Genomic DNA, 11,754 nt, shown 5'->3' with positions numbered 1-11,754 from the left:
CCACTTTTCATCTTAAACGGGATATAATCCGCGCTGGTCTGCATTGCACAGAGACTGTTTGAAATTTTGTACACTTTGGGCGATGTTCGTGCTTGTCGGTGAAACCGTCTGGCTTGGACGTCTATTCGTTCCTATTAATAGTATATAGAATACCATCCATAATATACAAGTCAGTAGCTAAATCGTCATTCCCATAATGACGAGCATGATTATTTCGCAGGTTGTTATTGGAATTAAAGCATCAAAAGGGATTGCTGCCAGAAACTCTACAGAAGTATTTGATCAAATTGTGAACAAAATATATTTCCCTTTCTGCTGGCATGATGACAGCGACAGGGTTCTCAGCGCCACCAGCTGGCTTCCGTCATCCTGAACGCAGAAATGGAAACAACTACAGCAAAAATAATACCATTACAATTTAAAACTGCATATTCCACAAACTATATAAAGCGATATATTTTCGTTTTTCACAGTGGCAATTATGAATAACATAATCCCATGTTTCTTTAACTGAAAATTATTCTTTTTTTTAAAGTCAACGAAGATTCCCAATTTTATCCAAAAAATGCAAGACTATCAATTACTTTTAATTGCATATTACGATTTTTTCGGTTTCTTAAAATAATAAATAAACAAAGCTAGAAAAATAATGAATAACTGAAAAGTGTAATAATTAAGACCAATACTATCTGATTTAAACTGAATGAATCTAAACATCTTTTTAAAAAGGATTTTTTAATAAATATTATTAAGGTGATTGAACAAAATGACATTCAATTTATGGGTAGGAAACAATTTTAATATTCTTACAGAAGAAGCAATGCTTCATTTTTGAAATTCATTCTTAGTAAAGGTAATTTATTAATAATAGCTACATCTTGAACCACAAGACCCCCAAATATTTCTACTTTTTCCGGCAATGGTATTTGGTTTTTTAAAGAAGTAGAAACGTTATTGTGTGGACAATTTACTTAAGCCCCAGTCCCATACAGATGCCGGATAAAAGCGGTTCATGTCCGGCCCGATCCGGCTAGTAAACCGTGTAGACGCCATGTAGTCCGTATCGATCCTTGTAGGTCCTGGAACGTCCGGCATTTTCCTTGGGGGTCCGGGAGGCCAATCGGGAAGATAGCAACATCCGGGATTGTCCGTGTAGGTGCCGTGAAGGGTCCGGGAACATCCATATAGGGTCTGGCGACAGCCGTATCTATGCTTTGGTTGTCCGTGTGCGTTCTTGATTGTCCGAGAACACATTTCAGGCACCGTACTATCAAGGGCCATGACGTCAGTTATACGGTTGTCGCTGGATCCTTCGCGGCTGTTACATGGAATACGCCGGTAGTTTGATTTTATCGCTACCATCACGGATCAGCACGGAGCTAACATGGAGGAAGACGGTGCAAAGACGGACGTATACGGTGGCAACGCGGCGGATACACGGATGATGCCGAATAGACAGGGCCCTATCAAAGACCTTAACGGTGCAAAAACACGATGAATACACGGAGTATCACGGAGAAACAAGGTATAACAAGGGGCGATGGCGGATGTTCATTTAAATACGGGCGATTTGAATATCGCTTACTTTTTCTGTGCCACCGACGACGGCGATGAGATGGCAACCGAGGACAAGCTGATGCTGACGATATGCCAGTTTCTGATGCAAAACGCTCCGGTTATAAAAACAGTATCCCGATTGATTACACGAAGCTTAGACAGAAAAATAGAAAAGTCGCGAAATAATTGTATATAGACCTGTGAAAAGAATGCAAAAGAGAACCATCTGGGTATGACAATAGTTCTCCAGAAGACCAGACCTGAGTCAATACGCACGGCTGATGGACGAACTGAAGAAAAAGGACGCCAAGGGATTCTTTAATTTCCAGCGCATGGAATAGCAGATATACCTAGAGATCCTGACACGCATTATACACACAATCCAGCTAAATGGGGTCAATCTACAGGACGCGTCTGACAGCGGACATTAAGTTTGCAATTGCATCACAGTACCTAGCATCAGGGGATAGCTTCCACTCTCTAATGTATGGATTACGGGACGCACACAACACTATCTCCTAGATCATCCGTCAGTTGTGTGTTGCAATACTCGTAGAATTTGCTGAGGAACTAATTTTCTGTCCTAAAACGCCAGATGAGTGGAGGAATATCGCAATGCAGTTAGGCGACCGATGTCAGCTGCACAAATGTGCCTTAGACGATAAGCACATCACCCTACAGTGTCCTCGGCATGGTGGCTCCTTGTACTACAACTTCAAAGGTTAGCATTCCATTATCATCATGGCATAGGTGGACGCCGACTTCAAATTCATTTGAGCGCAAGAAGGCAGCAACGGATCGGTTGGTGATGCTGAAGTGTTGAACAAATATTAGCTGAGGGAAACCATCGACAAGGGAGTGTTTGGTCTACCTGCTCTGGAACCTTTAGCGAACGACGACAAACCTGTGCTGTCGTATATTGCTGTCGATGATGCATTTGGCTTGAAGAAGTTGCTTATGAAACCATTGTCTAAGAAAAACATAATGCATTCCGAGAAAGTCTGCAACTACCAGGGGCGACGGATTGTGGAAAACGCGTTAAGAACACTTGCTCATCGCTTTCGATGTAAACACATTACAATTCTGCAAACGTCAGGGACTTTTACGTATATTGTGCTGACCTGCATAAAATTACACATTCGTCCGAGACTGCGCGATGCAAATGAGCATGTATGTGTAGCAGACCAGGAGAAAAACATTCACAACAACATATCAGGACAGTGGCGAAACGACAACCCATTCATAGATGCTGTATAATAGCTTTCGACACCAAAATAAAACTTGTATTGTTTAATACGAGTTATGTTCGGTCCGGTGTAGATTGTGTTTTGTCCGTGTCGCCTACGTGTTTATCAGTGTCGTTGTCGTGTAGGTCCGGGATGGTCCGTGTAGATGACGGGACTATACGTTTCTCTGCCTTGTTGGTTCGTAATGTCAGGATAGTCCATGCGGGTTTCTGCCGGGTTTGTCCGTGTTGATCCGTGTTGATGCCGTGGTCAAACTGGAGTGGTGGTCTGTGAAAGAATGTCGACGCTCGAACATGCTAAAAAGCCCACGATTCGGGACTGTCCATACGTGCTTCTATGGGACTGGGGCTTTAACAGTTAACAACGTTATAATCGAATACTACTTATATTCAATAATCAAAATTAAAAATTCTTTTATTTTAAAGATTTATGTACTTGAGACAATTGTTTAATGTACAACGAACAACAAAACACTGAGCGAACAACCATGCTTACAGATCCATAAATATATATATGTATATCAGTTTCAGTTTCAGTTTATTAGCAATCGGCAAAATGTTTGCCTTTGGCCATTTACAAATATAACAACTTATGGCAAAGACAATCATATACATATATACAAATACAATTTCTATATAAAATAATTCCATATACATATAACAAAGAACACAACAGAGTTTTACATAACGATCAGAGAATAGTTAGGTTTTCAAGAGCTTCTTGTCTTAAACATAGAGATTCTTTAATATATTTTGCAAGATTATACATACATTTTTTACTATTTGTTGACATTAATAAAATGAATTTTTGAGCAGTAGGCCATGAACAATTTCCAATATATTTTGATCTTATACATCTATACTTTGAGCAACATAAAATGAAATGATATTCTGATTCTACAGCATTTTGATTACATAATTTGCACAATCTATTATCTCTTTCTATGTTATTATATCTTCCTACTTCTATCTCTAGACTATGGGAACATAATCGTATACTTGTCAATAATTTTCGTAACTTGTCATTAGTTATAACATCTAAGTATTTTTCAAAACAAAATTCGGTTTTATATTTGCAATAACTATCAAGTTTTGACATTGCATTAATACTATCATGCCATTCCTGAACAAATTGATCTCTTATTCTTGATTTCAACAAACTATGATAATACACGTTATGATCGAAAAATAATCTGATATGTGCATAGCCTAGATGATCGACAATGGAGTTTATTCTACTTGCCCAACAAGGCGTATTGACATTATCGCATAGATCATTATAGATGTGATATATAGGTAATTCGTTATTTTTCATTATTTTCAACCAAAATTTAACAGCTCTTTCTTTACAAATAACATATAGAGGTACTCGACCAAGTTCACCATACACTGCATATGTAGGAGTTTGCTTCTTAACACCCAGTAAATACTTACAAAAACGTATATGCAATTTGTCTACCTCTTTATAATTATAAACACCCCATCCTTCACAACCATATGTTAATATAGGCACAATCATAGAGTCAAACAGAGATAACTTTGTACTAATATTAAAACTAACCTTATCAAAGACATTCAAAAGGTTATTATAAGCTCTAAGGGCTTGTTCATTTAGTGCTCTAACTGCATTTTGCATATTACCAGTATATGTAAATTTAATTCCAAGATAAACAAAATTGTCAACAATTTCGATTTTTTCATTATCTATATAAAAGTCAGGATATCAATTTTGCTTCTTTTTTTCAAAAACACATATTTTGGTTTTACTAATATTAATTTTTAAACCCCATTTAACAGAATAATGATGTACAGCATCTATTTGTGACTGAAGACTATTTGGATCTGTGGTAAACAAAACAATATCATCCGCAAATAAGATCATATACATAGACAAAAGTTCAAAATCCTTTTCAGTTAATGCATCAAAGTTCAAATTTTCAACAATATCATTCACGAACAGAATAAAAAGTAGAGGCGATAGCGGCTCGCCTTGTTTCAAGCCTAATGTTACATTGAAAAAGTCAGACATTTTCATAGAACTTGATATTTTTACACATGCTTGGACGTCTAAGTATATACATTTTATCATATTTGTCATTTTACAGCTTATTCCAGATTGAAGCAATTTGGTCCATAATGCATCCCTATTTACAGAATCGAAGGCCCTCTGGTAGTCAATAAAAACACACCATAGTTTTGACTTGTTAGCTTAAACTTTCTGTATGATCGAGTGCAATAAGAAAATGGCAACAGATGTAGAGCGTTTATCTCTAAAACCATATTGACTATTGTTAAAAACATGTTCTTGTTCACACCAGCTATTAATGCGATTTCTTAATATTAACGAAAATATTTTACCCATAACATTTACTAAAGTTATACCTCTATAGTTAGCAGGAACAGTTGTATCACCTTTCTTATATATTGGAATAATAACTCCTTTAGACCATGCCTCAGGATATCTACAGTTATCATATATGTAATTAAATATTGTACATAAAAAAGGAGATATAATATTATTAGCATCGATAAAAAAGTCAGACACATTGTTATCATAGTCGCAACTCTTGTATTTTTTCAAAGAAGATATTGTTTTCATAACTTCTTCAACAGTAATTTCTTTATCAAGACATTCAACATTTATATTATCCCTATCTAAGTCTAGATCATCAATTGTAACCGGACTTTGACTATCATTGGATATATTTTGAAAATATTTTTTAAAGTCATCTAGACTAACATTAGCATCATAACTATTACTATTTCTAAATTTCTTAATATATTTCCAGAATTTACGAGGAGACGCTTTGCTCATATAGGACATTTTAACTTTTTCCTTATTATAAAAATTAAATTTGGCCAATCTCTTTACTTTGATAAATTCTTTTCTGCAATTTAACATATTTAATTTGTTTTCTTCCGATTTAATAGCGGCAAGACGTCTCTTCGCATCATAAAACATTTTCTTAGCATTTCTACATTCATCATTAAACCATAATGATTTTCGCTTCCTTTTCTTCGGGCGATTACTATACGTTTTTCCGTGGCATGAGAAAGAAATATCGTAAACAGTATCCGAAAAACACTTCATACATTCATCAATATTATATACACCTTCTGACAAATTTGTTGCTATTTCATTAAATGTATTACACTTTTCTCGCACTAAATTATCAAACAAATCATTTTCAGACGAGTTCCATACAATTTTATCAAATACTAAATTGTCACTTGGTTGAACGTGTATACAACCATCTAGAGAAAAAGTTAACGGACAGTGATCTGAAAATTCAGTTAAATCTAATACACACATATTTGAGATATTCTCATAACAGTCTAAGTTTGAAATAACATAGTCGACTAAACTAGACACTGGTCTATTTCTATACATAGCATTATAAGTACATTTACCATCTTCTTTACGACCATTTAAAATACAGAGATTATTTTCCTTGCATAAAGACAACAGTTTTGTACCGTAATTGTTAAACCCATTGTCATGATTTGCACGCACTGGTAAATTGACCCCAGACATAGCCGACTCAGGTAATCCAACATATCGATCAAGATTTAGGTCAGTAATATAGTCCGGCAGAGTACCCGTGCGGCTATTTAGGTCGCCTAGTAAAAAGATATCACCCTGATCCGAGTATTTACGTATTTCAGTATTCAAATATTCGAAAAAATCAAAATCGTACAATATAGAGTTAATATTCCTATATACCTCTGAATCTTCCGGAGGAATATAACAAAAACATATAAAAGCATCATGTTCAGACTGTAAACAACATTTATCAATTTTAAACCATATTAACCCTTTATGATCAATATTTACAAGATGTATGTATTTACTGTAACAACTTTTGTAGTAAACAACTACTCCTCCGCTAAATCTCCTAGCCCTTTTATTTGATTTCGGACGGGGACAATTAAGACATTCATAACCATCAATATCGATGTTTTTACCAGACGCACTCCATGTTTCATTAAAACACAGAAAATCAAAATCACACACAAAATTAAGAAAGTCAGGATCATGTAATTTTGAATTTAAGACCTGAACATTCCAAAGGATGAATGAAAGGTGTCCCTGATCATTTTCCTAACTAATGTCAAAACCAGATGATGACACTGTATGTGTCGTGTACATTTTATTGTCTATGTAAAGTTTGTCATACGATAGGTAAGCCGATTTACCACTCTTTTTGGCATTGATCATTGCCGGAAGTAAGGATTTTCTGCGCGCCTGTACAGTCTTCGGAAACTGGTCGCTCACACTTATGGTCGGTTTCTGTACCGGAACAGTTTCATCCATGGAGTTGGCGTCGGGAGTATCCGACCCCTCAGCGCCTCTAGCACCAGGCGCCTTAGGGTAGGAAAATGATTTCCTAGAATCGTTGAACTTCTTCCAAGCCTCCTGCGCTTTTTGCTTTACAAGCATTTTGTCGGGATAATGATTAAACATAACAACAATCGGCCTCGCTTTTGTGACATCATATTTTGCACCCAATCTATGCGCCCTTTCAATTTTGATCAGATCATGCGCGTGCGGAATTTCTAATGAATTGACTAAATGGTCAAGCACCGTTTTCGCGCAATTCTCGGACCTCCTTGCTGCCGGAGAGGGTTCTTCTGGAAAGCCATGAAACAGCAAATTGCATCTCATTGAACGAGATCTCAAGTCCTCGATATCGTCCGGTACCTCCCTCAAAGATTCATACTCAGAGGTCAATTCTGCAATTCTGCGTCGTTCCGCTTGAAGAGCTTTATCGAGCTCGGTATTCTTTAATTTCAGTTCCTCACAAGTCTGAGAGTCAAATGCCCTACTCGATTCAACATCTGTCACTCGGGAATCAACCTTGCGCACTGTACCTTCAAGGGAGGTAACTCGTACATCCATATTACTTAGTTTCATCGTCAGGTTGGATAATTGAGTTTCAATCGAGTCAAGCTTGTTTAAGCGAGTATCAAGAGACCTAAGCTGATCTAACACTGATTTCTGAAAATTTTCATTATATGTAGGAGGAGGGATATTTGGCTGCATCTGCGGGGAAGTATTTATATGGTACGGTGTATTAGGCGGTATATTTTGCTGAGGTGTGTAGAAAGCTCCAGGCTGGGATTGATAATTGTTCATGTTACTCATGGACGACATGTTCATTGGTTGCATATAAACTGGTTGGGATTGGGAAGCCATTGTTTCACACGGTGATGCACGGTAATCAGAGCGTTTCTCCGGCAAAGAATCCAAGTTCAAATTATCCGGCGAAACCAGAGGATTTTTTCTCTTTTTATTTTTGCCACTACTTTTGACACTGTTTATATTTTCCTTTTTGGGGTCACCCATGTCCTTCTTTTTCGGAGGCATTTATGCATTTTGTAAAAATTGCTCAGGATAATTTATAGACCGTAAAGTTTGTGAACGAAAATACCATACCGCTCGACCAGATGATCTATAATCTATAATCCCATATATCAAATCTTTTTCTTCAACCAAGTTTCTGAAAAAAAGCTGATTTGTAATTACAGTTACCGAAACTTTTCTGAATACATTATCAAACAAAAATATTCCTTTTACATAACACGTTTAGCTTTAAGAAAGTATAGATATCAATATATATTCTATTTTAACAATTTTCACAACATTTTTCAATCAAACTTTAGTAAAGACATTTTCTTTAATTGTAAGTATTATTTTTTGTAATTGCATACGAGTTTACGTTCATCTGCCGTCAACGAAATAGTTCACTAGTGTACATGAATTAATATTTGCCTCTTTCAAACACGTCACATCCAAATTGTTTACACATAAAAAGTTATGAAAGAAAATTATTCTATCTTTTGAAATTAACATTCAAAGATCCTGTTCTTATATTAGCCATTCAAGTTTGTGAATTATAAAACTCTTTACAAAGTGAATAAAACCCTATATCCGTAAACTACGTGATTCAATGTAATTGATATGGGCTCGATGTGTGTATACATGAGCTGTTTAAACCAAGGTAGCTATAAAAAGATATTAAGTAGGTAACACTGGAGAAAATATTTTAAACCGGCGTTTTATAAATAGAAGTATAGAAAGAACAAAACGTATTTAAAGTGGAATAATTCTGATGAGGCAGGTAATTAATTTAACTTTTTTGGTATTGGTGTTTTATGGTAATTTAACATATTACATGTATTTATATATATATATATATATATATATATATATATATATATATATATATATATATATATAAACAAAAACGCTGTATTATGTTTTGCCGAAGCTTTTGACCTCACGGTCTTCATCAGCGGCCATTATTTATTTTCAGATGTTTTGTTATGAACGGAAATGACGTCGTGCTTTTCCGGCGCCAACGTTGTTTACGCGCCCTTTTATTAACCTTTATTCTTGCACGTTGATGCCATATGGTCGGTATGTCCTTATGGATAAAACATACATGTAAGAACACGGATTGACAAGAAGAATGTATATACGAGATAAATATATTTATAATCTATTTTGGGTTTGTTTGTTGTTGTTATTGTTATTGTTGTTTTTGTTTTTTTATGTTGTTTTTTTAGGGGGGGGGGGGGGGGGTAAGTTTAATTTATCATTTATCCGTTTCTGTTTGCAGTTTTATTTTTGTTATGTCCGTACTTACATTATTATACGTCACACTTATTACAGATAACAGATTAGTACTCGTACGACTTTATGGTTGGTTTACATTTTAAAATATATTTTACTTTCATTCTCAGATATGCACAAGTACACTGTTTACGATGGGACAGAGACAGGTAGGCAAAATTAGGCCTCTTTGTAATTCGAAGAGAGATAATGACTCGTAAAAATTCAACTGTACGAATTCAACGGTGGTAATGATTCATTTTTACCCAGACAAAGACAAGAATTCATAAGATTTTGACACGAGATCATCATTATTTGGGATTCGATTGGGATAATTTGTCTTAATAATTCTAAGGGAGATGAGGCTAAACGGAATTAAAAATCTAGTTATGCGTTGAAATTAAAATGGATATAGTGACACATTAGAGTTCAAAGGAAGCTTATGACTGTTTAGAATTTAAAAGGAGACTATGGCTTTTGAGATTTCAAAGCGATATAATTTACCGACAATATCTACTGTTGGTTAGCAAATCTTTAATACATATGACTTATAACTGTGTCGCCTCAATTTACACCGCGGTAAGATTAGTTACTGAATTGAAGACAACTTTTAAACAAGATCATGTCGAATTAAAAATTCACTTCAGTATCAAAGCACTGCAACAGTACTGAGATTATGGGTTTCGGAATAGAAACCTACTTTCAGGCACGGTTCGTCGGTCGAAAACATGAACTTCGCGATTTGAAAGAAGCATGGAACAAAATGCAAAGATTGTTCGGAATTTTTGGGATTCGATCTGTGGGAACATCAAGGCTAGCGAAGGAGTTCCTGGCTAGTGTCTCGGATCAATATGATGAACTAGTCTACGTTAACTTGCAGGAGACCAGCGACCTAGCCGCGATGTACATATATATACGCGCCCAGTTGGCTGTTTCTATGGAATCGAATTCAAACGATGTTAAATCGTGGGAAAGAATGCTTGTCTGTGCTATATCAACTAGAAAACTACAATACGTATTCTTTTTCGATAACGGCGAATACTTCCTTGACAAGGAAACCGAAACTTGCGACCATCTACAAAATCTCTTCATTGCCCTTTTAAAAGTCGACAATATCAAAGTCGTTTTGACTTCAACAACAAAGTTCCAGCTGGCGAGTATGTGGCGTATCAACCATGTATGCGAGCTTCCACCACTAAAACCAACAGAGTCATCGGAGTTACTGAGAGCCGAGGCGCCCGGGGTTGACTACGGCGAATACCTGGACCCTATTGTTGAACTAAGTGAAGGGTTGCCGCTTCTGATTCTCATGATAACGTCCGAACTTCGTGGTGACGGAGGCATATTGACACCGAAAGACATGGCGCAACTGCTAGCCGAATACAGACTGAAGGTCCTTAGTCGAGAGTTTTTCCCCGTGGAAGACAGAGTTGGTAGGTTCTTTCGTAACTGTAAGTTAGTGTTAATTACATTAACCGAAGAGGTTATTTTTGCTAACAGTTGATTGTACATGTGTAATATTTAAAGAATAAACACTTTTTGGTTACAAACATTGTGCATGGAATAGTTAGTTTTAACTGACAAAATTCTAAGAGTTTTAGCGATGATTTCGATAAACTATAGGCACATTTGTTTTCTTAGATGTGCACTATTCATGTAATATTGGATGTATATCCCTTTCTGTATTTCATGTGACTCACACAAGCATTACAAAATTTGGCATCACAATTTCAGCTGACGTTTACCGGCTGTTCATCAATCGCCTGAGCCCCGTGCTGCAGAGACGGTTCTCGGAATTGGATTATATCCCAGGCTTGTTTACGGCAGAAGAGGCCAGATCGCTACTAGGTAAGTTTTACGCTAAACCAAATGCACAGTTAATTTCTTATCCACGTGTTTTAGAAAAGGTTCGCGAAATTTGACAATATTTGACAGGCTCATTTATGGAAAAAAACGATCATTTCTGCGTACTCTTAAATCTATACCTGACGCACAATCGTGGTAGGCATTTTTACTTTAGAGAGTTGAGATGTAGTATATTCCAAGCATGTTGATTGCTGAATATTCAAATCGCTACCAAGTTATTTGTGAACTAAACCAAGTACATAGTTGCTCTGTCAAACTACTAAACTATTATATTAAAACCCATGATCACAAAGAGTATGCTGAGATCAGTATGTTCATTATTTTGTTACTCAATTTTGACCTGATCAATTTAAACCTTTTGAAATGTGTTCATTTGATCTCAATGAAAGTCGAAGATCTCGATAAAGTTCGTCACCTGCGGATATGCAATCAACATATTGTGTTTTGCATGCATTCAAATTACATGTGT

The 11,754-nt window shown here is 36.1% G+C and overlaps 1 protein-coding gene across 1 annotated transcript; it reads left to right on the top strand.

The window, feature by feature from the left end:
- Nucleotides 1-9,598: 9,598 nt before the first annotated feature.
- On the top strand, nt 9,599-11,558 carry LOC127849498 (uncharacterized). Its single transcript, XM_052382101.1, has 2 exons — nt 9,599-10,852; nt 11,154-11,558. The coding sequence occupies exons 1-2, from the start codon at nt 10,096-10,098 to the stop codon at nt 11,339-11,341; spliced, it is 945 nt and encodes a 314-aa protein (XP_052238061.1). The 5' UTR covers nt 9,599-10,095; the 3' UTR covers nt 11,342-11,558.
- Nucleotides 11,559-11,754: the final 196 nt, after the last annotated feature.

Source organism: Dreissena polymorpha, chromosome 11 (assembly GCF_020536995.1).
Source record: "Dreissena polymorpha isolate Duluth1 chromosome 11, UMN_Dpol_1.0, whole genome shotgun sequence".
Classification (NCBI taxonomy): Eukaryota; Metazoa; Mollusca; class Bivalvia; order Myida; family Dreissenidae; genus Dreissena; species Dreissena polymorpha.
Note: the sequence above shows the minus strand (reverse complement) of the source record. Positions and strands in the feature narration are given on the sequence as shown.